Source organism: Seriola lalandi, unplaced genomic scaffold (assembly GCF_002814215.2).
Source record: "Seriola lalandi dorsalis isolate HSWRI2012SDOR001 ecotype SW California unplaced genomic scaffold, Sedor1 jcf7180002054524, whole genome shotgun sequence".
Lineage (NCBI taxonomy): Eukaryota > Metazoa > Chordata > Actinopteri > Carangiformes > Carangidae > Seriola > Seriola lalandi.
The window spans coordinates 891,221-912,534 of NW_019525077.1; the positions used below are offsets into that span (position 1 = coordinate 891,221).

Genomic DNA, 21,314 nt, shown 5'->3' on the forward strand with positions numbered 1-21,314 from the left:
AAATTTGTCAGGTGATTACATACCGATTGACATGACCCATATCCAGTATGACTAAAACAAGTTACATTTTGCACTTACTGTATATCCCCTCTGTTTTCATCTCTGTGTAGAACCAGAGCTGGATGTACCCGGGACCCTGGACTCTGTGGCCCGGCAGGTCAACGACACTGTCCGCCGCCGTCGCCGCCGAGATGCCGGAGAGGACGACTACAACATTGAAATCCTGCTGGGAGTTGACGACTCGGTGGTTCGATTTCATGGCAAAGAGCACGTGCAGAACTACCTACTCACGCTCATGAATATTGTGAGTCACTGCTAGTTTTAGTCCTCTCTGCTGCAGCACAGTCTGATTTGTGTATATGCATTGATATTTGTTTCCACATAGATTGTAATGAATTGTGTCTTCATACAGTCCTCACATGTCATGTATGCTCACATGCTACATGAAGTTCAGAGCCACTCATGTGGATATGAACGATATGACCTTGTAGTCACATGCAGGGCTGTTGCCAGGACAAAATGTTTTCAGTAAACCATCACTTGACTCCCAGCATGGAAAAATCCACATGAGCGGGCAAAATTGCTAAAGCTTCATATTATGGCTGGACTGTAAAATGCATGGGCAGAGGGCTGTGGATTTAGACCAATATTTGTGCAGAAGTTGGAATACAAAGGGAGCGCCAGTATGGAGAAGAGGAGCAATTATAGTGACCAGTAGCTCTTTCAGTGTAAAAAAGCTTTTAAAGATTCTGAACCTTTCCCTGTTACAGGGACGCACATTTTAATAGGCATAGGAGGCATTGTGATATTTGACATTTAGACTGTATTGATACCAACATAGGAAAGTTGTTATGAGAAAATCTGTACGTAGCCCACAATATTTGTCCAGACAAAATGAAAAATAGTATAATATTTCCTCAGGTTCTCCTCCCCTGGAGCTTATCTTAGGCCTCCACAAACAAGTACTTTTCATGTTAAGAATGGTTGAAATCATCTATATTCTAATCTATATTGGTAAAAAGGCCACTCAGGTTCTAGTTGTGTTTACATTTACCGTCTCAGCATTTGCATCCACTTCGTCTCCAGCAGCAGAAGGTAGCTGTTTTAAGAAAATAAGCTCTGATAACAGTAATTGCTGCCTGCCCGTTACCCAACAACAAGCAAACAAAGTCAGTGACTAATTGGTGAAGAAAGGGGAACATCTAGCAGCTAAAAAACAGGTATTTTTCTCAGGAACTGATGGAGATGAGAACTGAACAAGGAGAGTGAATATTGGACGTATTTCTTCAATTCACTGAGGTAGAAAAGACCCAATAGATGCTTATGTTGCTGTGTCTGTTTGTCGACCAGGTGGCCAACGTAATCAAGTTGAAAGAGGCAATAGAAAAGTTTGCAGCAACTAAACTTGAGTTTTTCAGGTCACAGCTTTTAGAGCTGAGTCAGCATTAGTGAGCACTTCAGTTTCTCAGGGCCAGAGACAATACAGAGGAGGTTACGCTCCCATCTAATCAGCCGTAACAATCTCATGTTGTTTGTAACTCGCCGTGATCTGAATATACGAGCCCCTCCGGTGATTCCTCCGCTTTGGTTCACTGTTATATTGGTCGATCCAGAGAGTTCGTAGTCAACACACAGCTGTTGGTAAGTCTGATGCATCTGTGTAGACCACGCCTGGCTGCCAATAGTGCCCTCTATAGAAACGATATCCCTCCGTTCAAACACAAACGCGCGCATCATTAAATCTCCGGCCTCATCGCATCATCTGCGCACATCTGTTTGGGGTGTAGCTGCTCCTCAGTGGGGTTATTTAATCAAGATGCTTCTAATTGGTGTTTGAGGATCGATGGAAGCAGTCATTCGCCTTCAGAGTCGGGTTACAATGGCAGTGTTTCTTCATCGAGTTGTCACAGAGAAGCCTCACGAGTGGTGGAGGAAGGTTTTGTTTGGTGCCTGCGTGGTGAGGTGCTCTGTTAATGAGACATTTTAATGCAGATGGAGAGGCAGGTAAAAAATACTTACTCTCCCTAGTGTTGTTCTGTGCAGAGATGCTTCTGATGCTGTTCCTCAGCAACAAGTCGACTCACGATCAAAGGGTGAGGGATGGGTTGAAGATGATGGTATTCCACATATTCATACATGCACACAGATTATGATAGCTTTTGTTTTATACATATATATATATATATATATATATATATATATCATTGGTGACATGTTGTAGGGGAAGATTTAGACTTCAAACGTGAAAGAAATCAAGGAATCACAGGTTAAAAGCAGGACATTGTTAGTCAGCCACGAACAGGACTGTGCCACCATTGATTTTATCAGGCTGATATCGAGTGTGTCACGGTTTTAGCCTGCTATCTGCCGATTGCAGAGGGGCTGGCTGTGTTCCCGATTACTTGTCAAGCATTTCTTGTGAAGACATTGTCCCAGAAAATATTTTGTAAATCCTTTTCAAGCAGCGCTACAAAAGATAATCCTTTCAAATGCATATATGTTCAGAAGCATTGATTACATAATTCTGTTTACACTCGTCAGCCCTTTACCTTTTGTCTGTGTATGTGGAAACACATTTGCCTGTGTTGCCCGCGCTGCCTTTATACACTTGAAACTCTCATAAACACTGTTTTTATTGAATATAATGGTAACACATTGTGACTATTGTGTTTTGGAAATGAAAGCAGTTTAGTTAAAAGCTGAAGTGAATTACCTGAATCGAGTGAGCTTGATTAGAGAACAATCACAGGACTGGACTTTGCCTGGTTGTCACCACTACTCAGATAAGGTGCATCTGCTGAGTGGATGGAGGCTTTCTGCTGCAAACACTGCAAGCTGGACTGACTGAGAGGATTTCAGTCATTTGTGTGTCGATGGCAGCCAATCAGGGCCTGTCACTCATGTGTTTCCTGGAGTGTGGGTTTGGGTTAGAGAGGCTGTCCAGGAAAAACGGTGAATGAACTGAATTGACCTGGAAAACAAAACCAATTCTTAATATTTCATTACCGTACAACATGTGACATCTGTTTATTATTTTACATGGAAGCTCATTTCTGCCAAAAAAAGAGTAAAAATTATGAAAGCATGGGAATGATTAAAAAAACTTAGAGTAAGAGTTTTGATTATTTTCGTCAAACTAAACTTAACTCAATATTATGACCAAAATGATAATTAAAAAATTACAAATAATGTTGACTTATTCCTTATTATTATGTATTTATGACTTACTATATAAGTGTATTACTAAGATAAAACACTGACTCAATATCTCATAATTCTGGTTGTCCATGTCATGATTGGATCATCATCTACTGGTCAAACATTGACCAGTATCTATATTCTCACTCTTGACTATCTCATCTTTTTTTTTTTTTTCATTCCTTTAATCGTTCATTTAATCAATTTTGGGAGAGAAGGGAAAAGAACTGAACCTACAAAAAAAAAAAAAAAACGAAATCAACTCTCTGCTCTTTTACTTCTGGACATATCTCCATAAGAAATGTTCCTTCTATAGAGTCCAGCTATTCAGAGAAAATGTGATGATGCCATGTGATAACCATGTCTACCACAGTCTCTCTCTCTCTCTCTCTCTCTCTCTCCCTCTCTCTCTCTCTCTGGCTGTGATGGCATGATGAGGTTATTGATGGTGTTTTCCAGTAGAGGTCCCTGCTGGCTTCAACTGCAGGCAACTGGGGCTCTGGACTCTGAACAGTGATCATGTCCTCTCCTTTCCTTCCATCCTTCCACTTCTCCTCCCCTATACCTCCATATATCTGTCCTTCTTTCCTCTTATACTTCGCTTCTCTTTTTTCCCCTTCCCTCCTCAACACTATTCTCCCTTTTTTCCACTCATCTTTTCTCATCTCCTTTCCCTCCTATTCTTCCATCCTATCGCCCCTCCTCTCCCTTCCTCTCTTCCTCTCTTCTTCCCTTCTATCCTTCAGCTCTTCTTTTCTCCTCTCGTCTCTCCTCCAATCCTTTTTTCCTCCCTCCTCTCCTCTAAACTTCTACCCTTCTATTATCCCTTTTTTTCCTCTGGTCTTACCTTGTGTCATCTCCTTTCCTCTCCTCTCCTCTCCCCTCCTCCTCTCACCTCTCTTTTTCTCTCCAGTCTACAAACCTCCCTTTTGTCCTTCTTTTCTCCTTTCTCTCCTCTCTATCCCCCTTTTTATTTCTCCTTCTCTTTTCCCATCTTTACTTCTCTCCACTTTCCTCTCTTCTTTCTCCTGGTCCATCTTCACCCATCATTTTATTTTTTTTATTTTTCCTCTCTCTTTTTCTTTCTGTCTTCATGACCTTCTTCTTTTCCCCTTTTCCTCGTTTGTTTTTCCTGTTCCTCCCCTCCTCCCCTTTTAGTCCTCTTCTCCTCTCATCTCCTCTTTTCCATGTTCCTTTTCTTTCTCTCCTCCTTCTCTCCTGTCCCATCCTTTCTTTTCTTCCCTTTCTTTCTCTTTGATTTATCCTACTCATCGTCATCAACACACACCATCACACACCCTCTATTCTCTCCATCCCCCAAAGAATTTTATCTGATGTGTGAGTGTGTGTGTGTGTGTGTGTGTGTGTGTGTGTGTGTGTGTGTGTGTGTGTGTGTGTGTGTGTGTGTGTACCCTTAGTGCCCAATCTACAGTGATTGAATGAGCAAAAAGAATGAAGTCTCTTATTTTACTGTCAGATCATTGCTCATTAATGAACCTCCTTGAGTGCTTGTGGCTCAGGCGTTCCTCCTTATCACCGCTGTCAGACTGAGCTGTACAGCTTTTCTTTATCAGGACAATTTATCTTCATTAAAAAAAAAGCATATTCGAGCGGCCATCGCAGGAACTATCCCCTGTGCTTTTTCTCCTCTGTTTGATTTGTTTCTGTTTTTTGTCTATTTCTTTCTTTCACACATCACATGCATGGATGCCTTGTACATTCAACTGTGCTTTGCAATCCAATTAAGTGAAAGGCATGTTTCATTTCCGGTGTTCACAAATGATGGTGTGAGATCAAACACTCATTATCAAACATTTCAGAATATGTTGCTTCTGTTTTTGTTGCATTTTATGGCTCATCGTTTTTGGCTATTTTGACCTGTCTGTGTTAGAGTGAGGATGAAAGGGATTTTGTGGCTTGAAGGCTTCACACCATTATTTATTTTTGGTTCTTTGTTGTCGGTAGTCGTTAACAAAAGATTGTGGCTGCTAGTGGATCAGTTTCAGTCTGTGGTGTACAGATAAAAAGATACACATTGGAATGAAATAGCTTCCCGGGGTAGCATCAGTTTTTCCTCTCAGCTTGTCAGAGATCAATAACAGCCTCATATTAGCTTCACATCGGTCATGAAAGTGCCCGACAGAAGTTATTACACAATGCCTCAGCGGCCATAAAGAGCTCCAATGAAAAGATATATCCTGCGCACTCTGCTCTCAGCAGAAATGGCACTTCTAAGCAACATCAGCTGTCGAGATATCAGAGGCAGTGAAGATCTGTGTTTCTGAAATCAGACGCAGAAGATACAAATTTTGAGTTTAACTGAAATTACCTAAACCAAACTCCAGTGGGCCACAGCCACTAAAAAGAAATCAAAAAAAAAAAAAAAAGTAGAACCCACTCATGACATCGAGAGAGAGGCTGGAGGCAGAGGTTCCACTTTACTTCATTAATGAGCGTTTCTCATGGGACATAAAGTAAAGTAATACGTGACTTTTATGGACCTCTGTTGGTGACATTTAGGTATTGCAGCAACAGTGTGCTGAGTTACCATTTTATCATGTACAGGTTTGGTATTGGAGAAGTCTTGGAGGCTGCGTTTTATATCTGGACTGCATTACCAACGGTGTGTTGTAATATTTTGTAATCTATAATGCAGACTAGTACAACAGCACTACTAACAATGTCATCATAAATTAAGAGAGTTTATTGCGGGGCAGTTGTATTGGATTGTATTATCATCAAGTAGAAACTACAGGAGAAAATGTGGTGTCGGTGTTCATCACAAGAACAGGCTTTGCAATACGCCCTTTCACACGCATAATTTTTGTAAACATCATCCCAAAGCCTTGGGCATTAACCTGCTGCTATATCAGCCTCCGCTCATCTGGTTTCAGGCTTTCCACAAGACATCGGAACCTGGCTTCGAGGATTTACTCCCATTCAGCTTCAAGAGCATTGGCGAGTGTGTCCAAAACTAATATTGGGTGATAAGATCAGGCTTGCAGTCAGCGTTCCAGTTCAGCTCAAAGGTGTTAAATGGGGTTGAGGTGAAGGCTCTTTGCAGGCTATTCACGTTCTTCCACACCGAACTGGGAAAAACCATTTCTTTATTAACTGCATTTCGTACACGGTGGAATTGTCATGTTGAAACAGGACAGGGTATTCTTTAAACTGTAGGACCACATCTGTCTAAAATATAATAGAATAAACTGCTCTTGTAGAAATAAGCATTCCCTCAAGTGGAGGTAAAGGTAAAGGAATACCAAAGGAAAGCCAAAAGCATGCGGTCAGAGGTGTCCATGTACTTTTGGCACATCATACAGTACATACAGTGCAAGAGGTAATTATTGTAATACTTCAATTGAGCATGTTTTAAAGTAGGACCATGGTCCATTGTCAGAACAGAACTTTTAATTTAGTGAAAACATAAAAGTATAAGATGTTTAAATCCTTTACTTTCTTTGGCTAAAACTCTTCAATCTTTAAATTCTTTCAGGTTGAGGTGTCATCCTCACTTTCTCTGATTGTCTTTTGCACTCTCCCACACATGCCTTTCATCTCCTCAACCCTCCTGAAGTTTGTTTCATTCATCAACTGCTGTTTCCGTCAGTTTTGCCACTTTCAGGGTTCAGCTGTCAAGTTCGGACACATCAGGACTGACTGACAGTAACACCGACTCACATACACACACTTAGTGTTTTGTGTCTGCAGCTTCTCATTTATATGCGAGTCTTGTGCATCTCATTAGCAGAGAAGACAGCAAGTGACAAAGCTTGATGCTTAGCTGTGATGAAATGCTGAATTCTAAGTTTTATTACCAAAGCTCCAACATGAAGCGACACTTGAGAGTTTCTTGAAGTGATTCCACACAAAAAGTCCGTTTTGAGACAGACAGCTGGGGAAGTAATCAAGTTAGTGGTATTGATCGGTAACCCCATCAATTTCCCGCTTCCCTCCCCAGTGATATATTGTGGCCATTTTGAGCTCTGGGCCGGTGAACATGAGCTGGATAAATGAAATGTGAGGATGAACACATACAGTAAGAGGAAAAACTACTGTAAATGTATGGAGTAATCTGTTAAGAAGTTGCTGCGGTGTCAAGAACGTCGAACCTTTGACAGTAAGCAGAACGGTGTGTGGGAGACAGATAACATATGGTGTAATTTTAGCTCACCCTGAAGGAGGAGGCACACAGTGCAGCCCCTGCCAGCAGAGCAGAGCTGCCCCACCAGTGGATGCCGGTTCAGGATGAGCAGCGTTTATCTGTCTTTTTTTTCTAAATGAAACAAAAATCATGTGTAGCTCGGGTCATGTTCAGCAAGATTGTTGCTTCATGGATTCCAAACTTGTGACCTCAAGTAGTACAGCAGTTTGGAGTTTGTTTCACAGCTCCTCCAGTGCCGCCGCACCCAGAAAATTTGAGGCGAATTTTGCATGTAGTAATATGTTGCTGGAATATTTTTTCCCATCTCCTCTACCCTGTGTGGAGAACACTGACATATTGTGCAATGAGGCGAATAAACTCAGTGAGGAATCAGTGGCCCAAAGAAAATGAGACCCACTGTGACGCTGCCTGTCGCTTCAGTCCAACTGCTCCTGGTTGCTAATGAGGTCTTCTCTTACATATGTGTCAGAGGTCTGGACAAGATGTTGATCCGTTCACTGATTCAATTGGTGCTTATTGTACGGTCAATCAGTTAGTGACAAAACAGCAGCACTAAATACAGAGTGACGGGCGACCACACACACTGGGCCTTTTGAAGGTCAGCTGTCAGTAAAACACATGTTGTCCTTGTCTTGTCATGTGATAACATGGAATCTCTTCAAATGATAATTATATTATATATTATTATATCACTTTCAGTTATTGTTAATTGATTATGGAGTTGAAGCTGGGAGGCCTAGCTTAGCATAAAGCCTGGCAGCAAGAGGGAAACAGCCAACCTGGCTTTGTCCAAAGTTCAAAAGTATATATACGGTTGCCCATAAAGTTGAAATAATTTTGTTTTCAGACACAATCCTCTATTTATTCCTATTTAAATGCATCAGTAATCACTTTGGAAGAGATTGACCACTAAAGTTTGGAGAAGATATACACTTTATCTGTCAAGAATAAATCATATTGTCACCATCATTTCATGGAAAGAGGTAAAAAAATATTTTATTCCAACTTTATGAGCAACAGTGTATAACGGCAACTGTAAATCTCACTAATTAACATGTTGTGTTTCATTTGTTTAATCTATACACAAACAGAAATGTAAAAAGTCACTTTATGGACAGTTACGTGCTAGTATTTCCCCAAATTTGAAACTGTTAACTAACTGCAAGCTGAAGGAATTTAGAGAGGATGAAGATAAGACAGCTACAGCTGCACAGAGACAGGCACCTCTTTGAATGAAATAAAAACAAAATTAATTCACTCACTCATTGATCAGCTGGTTTAATACCACATTCAATTTTATTCTGCTGATGTGAACATACGGTATGTGTTTGATAAGCATCAGCATGTTCAGGTAGATAACTGAACTAGAGTTAATTAAACAGAAAATCCATCATTGCATTTAATATGTCCCAGATACCTGAATTCTGGACCTTGTCCTTTCCTCATGCTGACATATGGGATGCAATTATACACAAAAAAAAACATTATGCTAATTTAACATGCCAGAATTAAATCACCCTTTCAGTACCTTGGACAGCGCCACGCAGCCAGCCGATTCCAAAACATATTTAATAAAAAATAATCTCAAAATACTTTAGCACAACATGATGTCATCACAAAAAATAATATATTCGTCTCAGGAGCATAAGGGCTTCTGTCCACTGAAATGCTAGAGGGCTTTTATTTTGAAACAGTAACAGGAAATGTTTGTATTTATGTGTAATGGGGTAACTTTAACAGGGCAAACGGGAATTCTACATATATATTAATAAGAGGGAATTAGAAATAAAGACCTGCCTCACTGTGCAGGCCTGTTATAGTACCTTCTGCATTTCAAGTAAATAAATGCCCCAGTCACTATTTGATCCGCTGTAAACGCCCACTGATGATGTCATAGAAACTGTTCACGCCAAATAATTTTGAAGCTTCCATGTTGGCCATATTTTTCAGCCTCGGAGGTTGCCCAACTGACCAATAGTGTAACTTCATCATTCACTCAGTCACTGACAATCACGGGTGTAGCGCAACCATGCTGAGGCAGATAATAGTGTTGGGGTGTAAAACAGAGTGACAACTGCTAAATATAGCTTGAAAAGCCCGCTATACGTTTTCCCTCAAATTGAAACATCTTGTCTGGCTACCTGTGGAGAGTCCTTCACTGACCGGGCTCACTGATTTACCCAGGACTCCTTACGTTACTTTTGAGGCTGCAGGGAGCAACGATGGCCTGAATACCAAAAAGCCACAATCACATGCTTCTCTCTTACTGTCTCTGTAGCTCTGTGCATGTGTTTTTTCCTCCACAGACTCTCATAATTGTAAAGGCACAATTATCTCAAAGGCTTTTCCACGCATTATGTAAAAACATTTGAGTCAACCCCATGAAGCAAATCCAACCGTGTTGTATCCACAATGTGTTTGCATTCATCATAAAGACCCTAGTTTTCACACATTGTGGCATAGCTGTGTATATTTAAAAGCTCCTTTTTCCTGAAAACGTATGAGTGCATAAACTGCAGGCACTGTATACTGGTTTAGACTTCTTTTTAAAATTCTTCTGGTATGGCAAACCATGTCTTATGAGGAACAAGAACATGTTTATAAGATGTTCCTCCTTCCTGTATTCAGTGGCTCTCAGAAGGCCACAAAATAGTGGTTGCACAGGTCGGTAGTTACAGTCATTCACAGAGTGATTTGTAAAGAGGGCTTTGTGGTTTGTTTCTCTCACTCTCCTACAATCCTGAGTGGAAAGTAGAAAACCAGAATCAACAAAATGTGGGGTGTAATGTATCAGTGACGCAAATGCCTCAAAAGAAATGCTATTTGTGTGAGCTACTGAAAGTCCTCTTACTGACCTTTTTTTTTTTCTTGATTTGTGTGACTCACTACCATGATCACATGGTATAGAGCACAAACAGAGCTAACTCTAAGGACAAAACAATGACGCACAACCCTGGCTACCAATGTAACTTAAAGAAAGAAGGACATTCTTTAGAATATGATAACTCAAATCATCTGGTTCCTGTCTAAGCCTGTGTATCTTCCAATGACTGCAGGAATTCTGATGCTAAAATTACAAGTAGCCTGCCTGCAATTTTGGTTTTCACACAACAGATGTCTCTCCTGTTTGAGCTTTTGTTTAAATTCTACATAAACAGAATTTAAACTTTTGCAGGAACTGATCTTTCAACAGTTGGTTTCAACCAGTGAGTGCTGTTACATTTTTGTGTGAGTCAGGAGATGAGACAAACCACAGTCATCCAGTATCTACTTAACCTGCAAGACCCATTACGATGCAACTGAGTTCAGTTACTTCTAACAGCCTCACCCAGTAGCCAATAGATCTTTTCCTAACTGTGATACAGAGTGTGCATCTTCCCAGCTGCCCCAGATCTAGTGTAATTCACAGAAAACATTTACAGAAAATGACTAACATTGCACTGGAGGCCTGTTTAAGCAGCTCAATGGTATTCTTAAATGAACCATTATAATTCATAAAGGCATGACAATATTTTAAACAATGATCAAACTCTAGATTTTCTCCATTGAATAGAAACCTTTATTTGCTAATATTAGCTTTTCTACAACAACAAACTTTGACTTTAGTTTTATCCCTATTATCCTTAATTTCCGTTTTTCACAGAAATCACACAGATGGTCTTTTGCTTCATGTAACCCTTCTTCTTCTCCCCGCTTCTCAGGTGAATGAGATTTACCACGACGAGTCCCTGGGCGTCCACATCAATGTGGTTCTGGTGAGGATGATCATGCTGGGCTATGCCAAGGTGAGCTTTCATAGTTCCTCCATTTGTGTTGAACTGCCTTGCTTTTGAAATGCAGAAAATTACTGAAAATGACAGAAGCTCAGACAGTGAGAGCGTTTGCACCACAGAGTACAATTTTTCAGTGAGTGGGAGAAGAGAGACAGAAAATTGCTTCTCCACAAGGTTTGATCACATCACACTGAAGTCAACTGAAGTCTGAGTCACCATGAGAGGGCTGCAACTACTGACTTTTTTCATCATTGATTAATCTATGAATTATTTCAATCAACTAATGCTTAGAAAAAATTGCCATCACAATTTCACAGAATCAAAATTCTGCCTATGTAAACAGGTGCACGGCTACAGTATTGAACCACTAAACACACTTCAAGTCAAGGTTAAAGATGGAAAATGGCCTTTAAAATCTTTAGTGGAAGCAGTTGTGAAAGTGCTGTGTTGGATAAAACACAACACAGTTAATCATGGAGGTTAGAAATCAGAAAAATGAAATACAGTAAACAAAGACTTAGACAAAAGGTAGCTTTTATTAACACTAATCTAGTAAACATATAAATAGAGTCAGTTAGCAAATAAAAGTTAGCTCGAATGTGTGTGATACATGTGCGATGTAGCAGCTTAATATCAGCAGGGAAAGAAGAACAATCCCCATCAGAACTACAACACATAGCCCAACAGTAAACAGAAGACTGCAACATATTAGCCTCAGAGACCTAGAGTAATGGCTGCTGTATCATTGTTAGCACTAATGTGGTCATAGAAAAATGAATTTAACATCTCAAATTTCACAAAAAGGTGCCATGAAACAGCGTATCTTGCTAGATGCATCAAAAAATCAGTGATTAAAGATACTTACTTCTGTTTGCTTTGTCACAGATCTGACAAAATGGTAGATGTCATAATTTCAGCTAACGCTATGATAGTGCTGCTGTTCACAGACTGTTAAAATGAAACTAACTGCTCCTGACATGTTCAGATTACTTGTTGTGTCCAAAAACCCCAAAGATATTTAAATGACAGTGATGAAAGACAGGGAAAATCAGCAAATCTTCACACATGAAAGCTTTAACCAGTTGATGTTTGACATTTTTGCTTGATAGATGAACAATAATTAATCCTCCTGTTGTCAAACAAAAACTACCTGTTTATGAGGTTAACACAGGACAAACAAACATTGTCCCAGTTCCCTTTTGGCCCTGCATTCATAAAACCATTTACAAGAAATATTATTAATAAAGGATTAATAGCAACTTTTAAGCTTTGTAAAGAACAGATGTACTCATAGGTCACAGTTGACAGATGAATTAATTGATTATTTTACCTATGAAGATCCGTGATAACTTCCCATTTTGTGAAACAGTTGCTGACATTTCATATATTTTACCACTTAATGTTGACGAGAATATTCTCCTGCCCACTGGCCGGACTCTTATCAGCAAAAATCTCCCTAAACAATGACCAGGATGTTCCAGAAGCTCTGGCAGAGCGTCGGCATGAATAAAGCAGAACATTTATGGATAACATGTTGAATGTGTTGCTGCATTGGGGCAGCTCAAATGCTAACCCCCCTTCACCACACTGAAAGTCTGTGCCTACCAATTCTCTGTGTTTGCTGTGGGGGAACAGAGCTTTTGACCCTAAGGTGAAGATTTATCCCTTCGTCAACGGCTGTAACAGCAAACAAAGAGAAAAAGAAAGTTGCTTCAATGTTTCTGCCTCAGTCTGGTAAAAATGCGAAATCATCCCGTGTGCACAGAAAAAGAACCAACACTTCTATAGAGCAATAAATCATCTACTTTCAATTTCAACCTTATTTTTAATCTGTTTTAAATGTCCTCCTGCTCCAATTGTCTCATGCCTGCTATTAATAATCTGCCATCCTGCATGTGCAAAATCAGAATAATACCAATTACAGACACACAGCACTCAGTCCAAACATGTCGTAGATTTGTTAGCAGTGATGCCATTTGTTCTCATGCTGCTGACACATGCTTATAATCGCTTCAGAGGAATGGTTATTTCAGCCTGGCAGCGCACGCTAGTGACACATCCATAGCCATTAATAATGGAGCAGAGATGCTAAATAGGGAAGAAAATGTATGCAGATTGCAGGGGTCAGCCACTCTCGCTCTCTTTCACACACACTGTAAAAATGCAGGCTCACACACTTGCACTCACAATGAAGGTAATATGCAGTATAGACAATACATGTGATGTGCAGTATGTTTGCTTTGTAGATGGTGTAGAGGAAATTCAGTTTTTGCTCTCCACTTATTATCACACTAGAAACATCATGTTAAACCTGTGTCTACGGAGAATACTACTCATACCAGTCAGGATTAACAATCTGTACAATCTCAGACTTCTGACAGAATATTAATGTGTTCATTTACACAGTCAGGGTTCATCGGTAACCAATTCTCTCTCTCCCTCTTTCATGTCAGTCCATCAGCCTCATTGAGAGGGGGAACCCATCACGGAGCCTGGAGAATGTGTGCCGCTGGGCATTTGTGCAGCAGAAAGGCGACCCTGATCATGCCGAACACCACGACCATGCAATTTTCCTCACTCGCCAAGGCTTCGGCCCCACAGGGATGCAGGGTAAGGGCCCCCCGGAGGACACGCTGTTGTGGTTCAATTGAGAGTGCACTGTTGCCTGCAGCATTTTGACCTGCTTGGGATCGCTAATCCAAATGCAGGCACAGCAGGTTATCCATCATGATACACAGCAGTCAAAGCATCCTGTCTTGTAAAATCTGCTACTGTTTAATCAGGACTGAATCTTTGTTTTATTCTTAACAGCCATGAGAGGCTCAGACTGCCCTCAATTCATTTTAAGGGATTACACACCTTGGGTCGGTGTTAAAAGGTGAACTCTCATGCAAATTTCACATTGCACATTTAACAAGCTGTTTTCAAGAAAGCTTCAGACACGGCTCTTATTTGTGTATTATGTGCAGATAATAATCCTTTGTTGCCCAGTTGCTCAAGCTGAAAACATAGAGCCTTTGTCTGATTCCAAAAAAAACATCAAGCGCTGAACAATCATAAGGCCCTTTATCATCACTATCAAGTGCAAATAGCATGACAGATCCTAACAACCCAAAGCCCTTTTGTGCTTCATATAGTATTTGGCACCTTTTCCTTAATTTCGATTCTTGTGGGTGCAGACCTGGAAAGCCTGGAATCTCAGATATTGACTGCTTGCACTGCTCTTATTTTCTCCACAGCAGCCAAACAGAAAACAATAAGAGCAACTAACTGACCCAAGTTGACACTATTAAAGACGCAACTTTTTTTATTTGGCCCTGTGAACAGCAGCTGCATTTTTTTTTCATTTTGCAACCAAGGATCTTGCTTTGGCTTTGGCTTATCTGCTAATTCCTTCCTTTTTTCTGGAGACAAAAGCTAAGGAATTAATAAGCTGCAGCATGACCGAGGCAGAACTCACTGACACAGTCGCGTTTTTTCAGACTTATTGAATGCATTCATGTTTGGTGCTGAGCGTTACTGCTGCTTTCTTTGTCCAGGTAAAAGCTTTGTTAATAATCATAGCAATAAGATATGTTTATCAGGTGTACGCTGCTCTTTGATCAGAATGACAGGAAACACAGAATATCATGGGTATAGAGCAGATTGTATCTCGTCTGAGCACCAAAGGGAGGTAAATTGCTGCCGCAAAATATTTTATTCCAACTTTATGAGCAACATTGTATATATGACATGATATGTCTCTGTTCCTCAGTATTGTGTCCATATATATATATATATATACATACCATAAAATCATGAACCTTCTCATTTGACCTTGTAGACATGGAGTTGCTCTTCATTAGTAGGCAGCATTTATACCATTAATACCATAATATCACTGGTTGGGGGCAATGCTGGGAATCAGTGAGCTTAACATCTGGACAGGATTTCATGATGTAATGAAGTACCTAATTTTTTAGATATTTACTTCAGTGGACCAACAAAAAAACAGACATTGATAAGTGGTTGTTGGATCTAAGAGTTTTCCATTTTGATTAAATTCTGATGTTATAAAACTGCTTGCAGGATATCAAAGATGGAATTAAAGCTTCTTAGTCAGTGAGGTAGCCCCCCTGCTGAGGACTTTGGTCTGATCCCATGAGCAACACACTGAAGTGTGTCAGAGACACTTCCCTTCATGCCTAATTAGCAATGAGTGCATGCCTGCATACTGTAACTGAAAACAACATGGCCCTATATTTTCCATACAGACAAAGCCTTTTATCTTCTTCATCTTCACTATTGCCTCGTATGTAAAAGACTAAGTTGGGTAAAATACTGAAAGGATCCATGAGTGATATTCTCTTCCCAGTAGGTCTGGCACAGATGGAAAAGGGTCAGTGTTTGTGTTTCGACGTGCAGCGAGTGATGCCTCTATTTCACTTTGCCAGGAGAATTGAAGCATCAGCAGCAGCGAGAAGATCAGCTTGTGACTTCTGCTCTTATTAAAAGGCAGGAGACATCGCGGTGTCTGTTCCCTCTAAACTGAACTGAGTTCGAACCTGCATCAAAACATTTTACCTACAGGATTAAAACCGTTCAGGCAACGTCGTCTTGCCTGCAGTCAGTCACAGTACAGTATAGGCTTGTTTTTGACACCTGCACTGTCAGTCTAGTGCTTCACAGCTATTAATAGTAACTGAAATAAAGCAGCGGCACACAGAAACACAAGCAGTGTTTAAGTGTGAAGATTTTCATTGTAACAACACAATGCTGTTGTTATATTTTCGTGTGAAACATCAAAAGCCTTTACCTCACTTATCGTAATTTCTAATTTAGATGTACAGAATCACAGATACATGTCAGAATACACCATGTCGTGAATTTAAAAGGTTATCACCTCTCTTGCCTTTTGGGACTTAATGTCTCCAGTACAGAAAGAACGTGCATTATACAGTATATTTAAAATCATCAGGAGTTCAGATGTCTCAGGCAGAAGTATTTATTGTAAGCTTGGCACAGAGGAGAAAATGATGAGCAATACAAAGACGGCAAAATGATAGTCTAAACCTATACGTGTGAAGACTCTATTGGACATTTAAGCCTGGTCATTGTCACATGTTCACTTCACTCATCCTTGACTGCAACTATGTTTGGACGGTTCTGTCTAAGCTTATGCTTTTCCCTAAACCTCTAATATCTAGGATGTTCAGAGGTCTAGATGACCTTGGGTACACAGGGAACCTTTGTCCAACAATGAGAGGTTGTTATGAAATCTTGGGGTGTGAGTAAAGCCTAGAAAATAAAATAACAGTAAAAGGAAGAAAATTCCTTGACATATGTAAAATTATCAGATTATCTGTCTGTCAGTTGGGTGGCCCACCAATTTTGTGCAGACTGACAAATCTCAGCAGAACACAAAATTTTTGTGATCCCTAGAGAATAAACCCACATGTTTCGGTGATTGAACATGTAATGGTCATGATTGTATAGCAGCCTTCTGAAGAACAGGAAACAGTCAGAAAGCTGTTTCTGTACTTTTTTTGTGCTGTTTGAGTTTCAGCTTCACTTTGATTTTAGGAATAAAAGACATCACATCAGAATACTTTTACATTTACAGATTTTTTGACACTGTGCTTATTCCTGTGCAAAAACCAAATCTTTTGAAGCCCCCTTTCTTTCCTTTCCAAGTGCAGTAGAAGACACACGAAAACAGATAAGTGCATCCTCCGTCCACAGCTAACCAACAGTGATTTCCCAAAAGTCAAGAGAAAAATGATTTGTTTAACTGAATTTTTCTTGGCACGGTTCCTGTCAGACCATTTGAGTGAATACAATGTTTTTTTTTATGATATATATAGTCTAGCTGCTGTGTTTCATCAAATTCAGGCTAAATCTATTGGGGGAAATCAACCAATGGCTGCTGCCTTTTTTTGTTGTGAATCAAACATGACAATTCCCACTCAGAGCAGCATCACTTTTCTTTGATGCCATCAAGGACATTAAGACGTGATTGGCTTCATGGCTTCCTGTAGGACTCCCGCTAGTGAAAGGCTGAATTGTTTCAGTGTTGTCTGGGGAAAACATCTTACAATCACTTCTTTGTACTTCCCTTGAGCCATTGTTATATTTTGATAAGTGCATAGAGCCATGCTGTAAAGCAATATGTCATTAAGTCTCTCTGCTAGAGTGTGACATGTTTTGAAATGGAATCATTTGCACAAGCTTAAGAAAACAGAGATACTGACCAGATTTCACCCCGCGGACAGCGAAGAGACAATAAGAGGTTGATAGAAACAGTTGATGGTAAAGGTGGAATGGAAATGCCGCTTCTGCCTTCCCCAAATAGCAAAGCTAATCAATCAAACAAACATAGGAATAAAGAAAACCTATTCCCGCTCCATCCTTTGTGTAGGTTGTGGTCCTGTGTTTCCTAAGCCTTCAGTGAATCTACTTACACACATTAAACAGTTAATTAACATCAGATACCCTTCACTCCTTCACACAGCTGAGAAAAACCCACATCGTTTGTCGTATGACGAACTTAAAACAACCGGTTTTTATTACGACTGAGACGTGTTAACCATGTGGTCGACAGGTCAGAAAACGCCCCTCCTTGTTTTGTCATTAATGTACGAGGACTTGTCGGCTGCTGCGACTTCAGCTTTGCTAAACAGGCAGAGCTGATGTGATGTTTTAAACATTTTCAGCTGCTGTCTCAGTTGAGGCATCTCATGCTATGAGGTGAGAAATATCTATTGAAATGGACTGAATGTGCTTGAAAATACATCACTCTGTCAACTGGAGAAAGCTTTCAATGAAAAACTTGACAAAATGAGCTTCTACATATATAATAGTTTCAAAGTGCGAGGAGCTTTTTCAGGCTCTGGAAGTCAAGTCACATTCATTTTCTGCTTAAACAGTTCTGGGTGGCAGTTGGAGGACTTCCAGATCTCGGATTGACATGAAACTCCCCAAGCTCAATCATCGGTACAAAAGATGAGCACCTGTGTTAGAAAATATCTGTCTCGGATCAATCAGTCAAATGTTGGTTGAAAGAATGTGATTAAAAACAGAAAAAAATCATCCGTGCCTACCAAGGAGCATTTTGGGTAAGAAATGTCCAATTAACCACCATAAATCTCTGTTGACAACAAGCAGCTGCTATTGATACATTAATTAAATCAAACTGGACACGCACACCTAAGCCAAAAATAGAACAGGTCCTGGGCTGAAAAACAACCAACAAAAGACAACAAACAAATGGCTCATACACTGCAAGAAAAAAACATTGCTTTGTTTTTTGGTGCAATAGTCTGTGAGCCTTTGATTTTTGTTTTTTCTGCATTCATTAAATCAAATTAATTAAATTTGCAGTCAGATTCAGCAGCTTTTTGTTCACAGTTGCAACAAAAGTTCGTGGCAACAAGCAACTAAGGATCATCAGCATCACATATTTAAAAGGCATCTGCCACACCGAACTCAAGACAAAAAAACATATCTCAGAAATAAAGTTTAATGTTAATTATGCTAATTATAGCTGGTGGCCATAACATAACATCAGCTCTATTTCCGATACTTTTATTTAAAACACAATAACACAATCACATAATTGGCATCCTTTATATCCAGTTAATAAAATGAAATACTGAAATACGTTAGTGTTCACTCCCTGGGTCTCCTGTGACATTTGCTGAGGAGAAATACATGTGTTTGTTTGACGTTGGCATTCTTTGGCGTTTATGTGAATTTGTGGTCTGTGTTGGTTGAGCGTTTTCTGCTTATACTGGCTGCAGGTATGCAGGGCGCTGCCTATTTGTGTGTTGTGTGAATTAAAACCTCAGCATTTTCCTAGTCTTTAGTGGCAGACGCTGCCTTCACACATCATTTATTGATTTTTAAGGATGCGTTTGCTCAGAGCCTTTGTTCATTTGTGACCCTGGCTTGAGATAAGTGTTTACCCGTCTCCATCTTGTTTACTATCTTTGTAATCCCAGGGATCGACCCATTCATGGAAATGCTCATGACACTTAATTAGATATAAAACAAAATAAGTGGGAAAAATCTTATGATTCGTCTTGAATTCTGAGTGAAATCTTGATCACATTTGTCTCAGTTGAAGATAAAAGCAGTTCTGTACAGAGTGCTTCTGACAGCCAAGGTCATCTGTTTTGTCAGGAAACATTTATCTTGGGTTGACAACACTATTCTTACTTCATCAGCCTTCAAACCATGTGTCTCAACTCTTGCGTCTGTCTTTGTTGTGTGCTCTTAAGAGAATAATCAGTGATACAAAAACTAAGGCAAGGCATTTACCATTCATTGACAACACATCTTCTTAACTTCATTTAGGTGATCAAGGCCTTTCCAATGAGTTTCTGTCTGTCCTTAAACCTTTCAGATACCCTTTCTAGCAGTGGGAAAGGTGTCAGTCGCCCTTTTAAGTGGTTTACCTGCATTTAAAAAGGACACATTTCCACCTTAATTTTGGTGTAAAAAAGCCTGTGTGATCAGGGAGCCTGAGTGTTCCTGGAACGTCCAAGTTCCTGGGTTGTAGATATTTATCAGGGACTATCAATATTTACTTTCATTTTATGATTATTAGACCTTCTGACTCTGAGTCACATGAGTCTGCATGTTTCCATGTATGATAACCCGGACACTAACATGTTGTTATTCAATTGGTCTGCACACTTCTCTGAACCATTCTTACAGTACAAAATAAATACTGTGCAGAGGATTCATGATCACATGACTGACACCCAGCTACTATCCTTTGAACTGCCGCTGATGCGCGGCTGCTGTTGTGTCTGATTGTGTCTGATTGCAGATTTTGATGTTTTGGGATTTCTATTTTTTTCCCAATGACAGTACAGAAAATCTGACAGAATTCTCTTATTCTCTGCCAACAAAAGCATAAATAGCTTCAGTTTAACTAAACAAGATAAGCCCAAGTTTAACTGCATTTACAGATTTGTTTCAGTTAAAAGTTTTCATCAAGCAAACACCCTGTAGATAGGAAACTCATCCAAAGTTTATTCAAAAATGAAAATGGTTATTTGTAGATCGATGTCCAAAATGATCAATGAATTTATTTTTACATGAGGACAGGGCAATATCAGTGGCATTGTGCCAAATGTATATTAGCAGTGCTGTGCCAAAATCTATTCTCCCTGATGTCTGTCTTTGCCTGGTAGTGTGTGGTTCACTTCTTGTAAAATATATCAGCATTTGTGGTTTGAAGTAATATAATGTCAAACAAGATTAATCTCTGCACAGAGGGAGGACTAAATGAGGAAACACGTGTTTATTCTAATTCTGGCACAGTTCAGGTTTGTTCCTTCCATACCCTCAGTTACTGATGTGAACAATGTGGTCCCAGCGACTGATGCAACATCTTGCAAAGAAAGCGTATCAGGAAGTAGTGGGACAGTGAAAATATGAATTTTAATAATGTTTAATAATCATGAAGCTGACAAAAGGAACAACACTTCCTTCCTTCCCTCCTGAATCCCCAACTGTGTGTGTGTGTGTGTGTGTGCGTGTGTGTGTGTGTGTGTGTGTGTGTGTGTGTGTGTGTGTGTGTGTGTCCGCCCTACCATGTTTGTAATATCTGTTTCCTGTTGAGCAGCACAGCTCCGCATCACTTATATCTTCACAATCATGATGTACGTGTGACACATCCAACTTTTTCAAGTAGAAAATAGAAGTCATGTCATCTATATACAAGAGTTAGCACGTGATTGGCTTAAAGGAGCTATTTGTAAGATTTCCTATTGCTACATAGCTAACATTAGCAATAACAGCTGTCAGCTTATCAGTCTAGAAGAAATGTTGCGAGTTCAACATCAAACTTCATTCCTTTACTCACCAACAGCTGTTTCCAGAGGTGGAAAGCAACACCAATGTTAACTTCTACTGAAGTTAGCATGCTAACCAACTAGCCCCAGCCCGTCTCGTCACTTTCAAATAGTGACTCACTTTAGCCTTCAATCTGCCCTGGAGATGTAGCGCTACTCAGAGGGCGAATTATAACCTCTTGTATTATAAAGAAAATAATGGCCAATGCTCTTGTCAAGCGAAAATCACCACCACCTGTTCCTGAGAAGAAACCACGTGTGGTGGCAGAGAAATCTTACAAATAGCACTTTTAAAGGGTCACATGGTAATTGAGTTTCTACTGTCCCATATACATC

The 21,314-nt window shown here is 39.9% G+C and overlaps 1 protein-coding gene across 2 annotated transcripts in view; it reads left to right on the plus strand.

Annotated features, from left to right (window-relative positions):
• Positions 1-21,314, plus strand: part of adamts3 (ADAM metallopeptidase with thrombospondin type 1 motif, 3) — a 136,145-nt gene that overhangs the window by 56,230 nt on the left and 58,601 nt on the right. For both annotated transcript variants that reach the window (XM_023414303.2, XM_087176070.1), the window contains exons 5-7: positions 111-304; positions 11,065-11,148; positions 13,590-13,746. In XM_023414303.2, the coding sequence (XP_023270071.1) occupies positions 111-304; positions 11,065-11,148; positions 13,590-13,746 (435 nt within the window). The remainder of the gene's footprint in view (positions 1-110; positions 305-11,064; positions 11,149-13,589; positions 13,747-21,314) is intronic.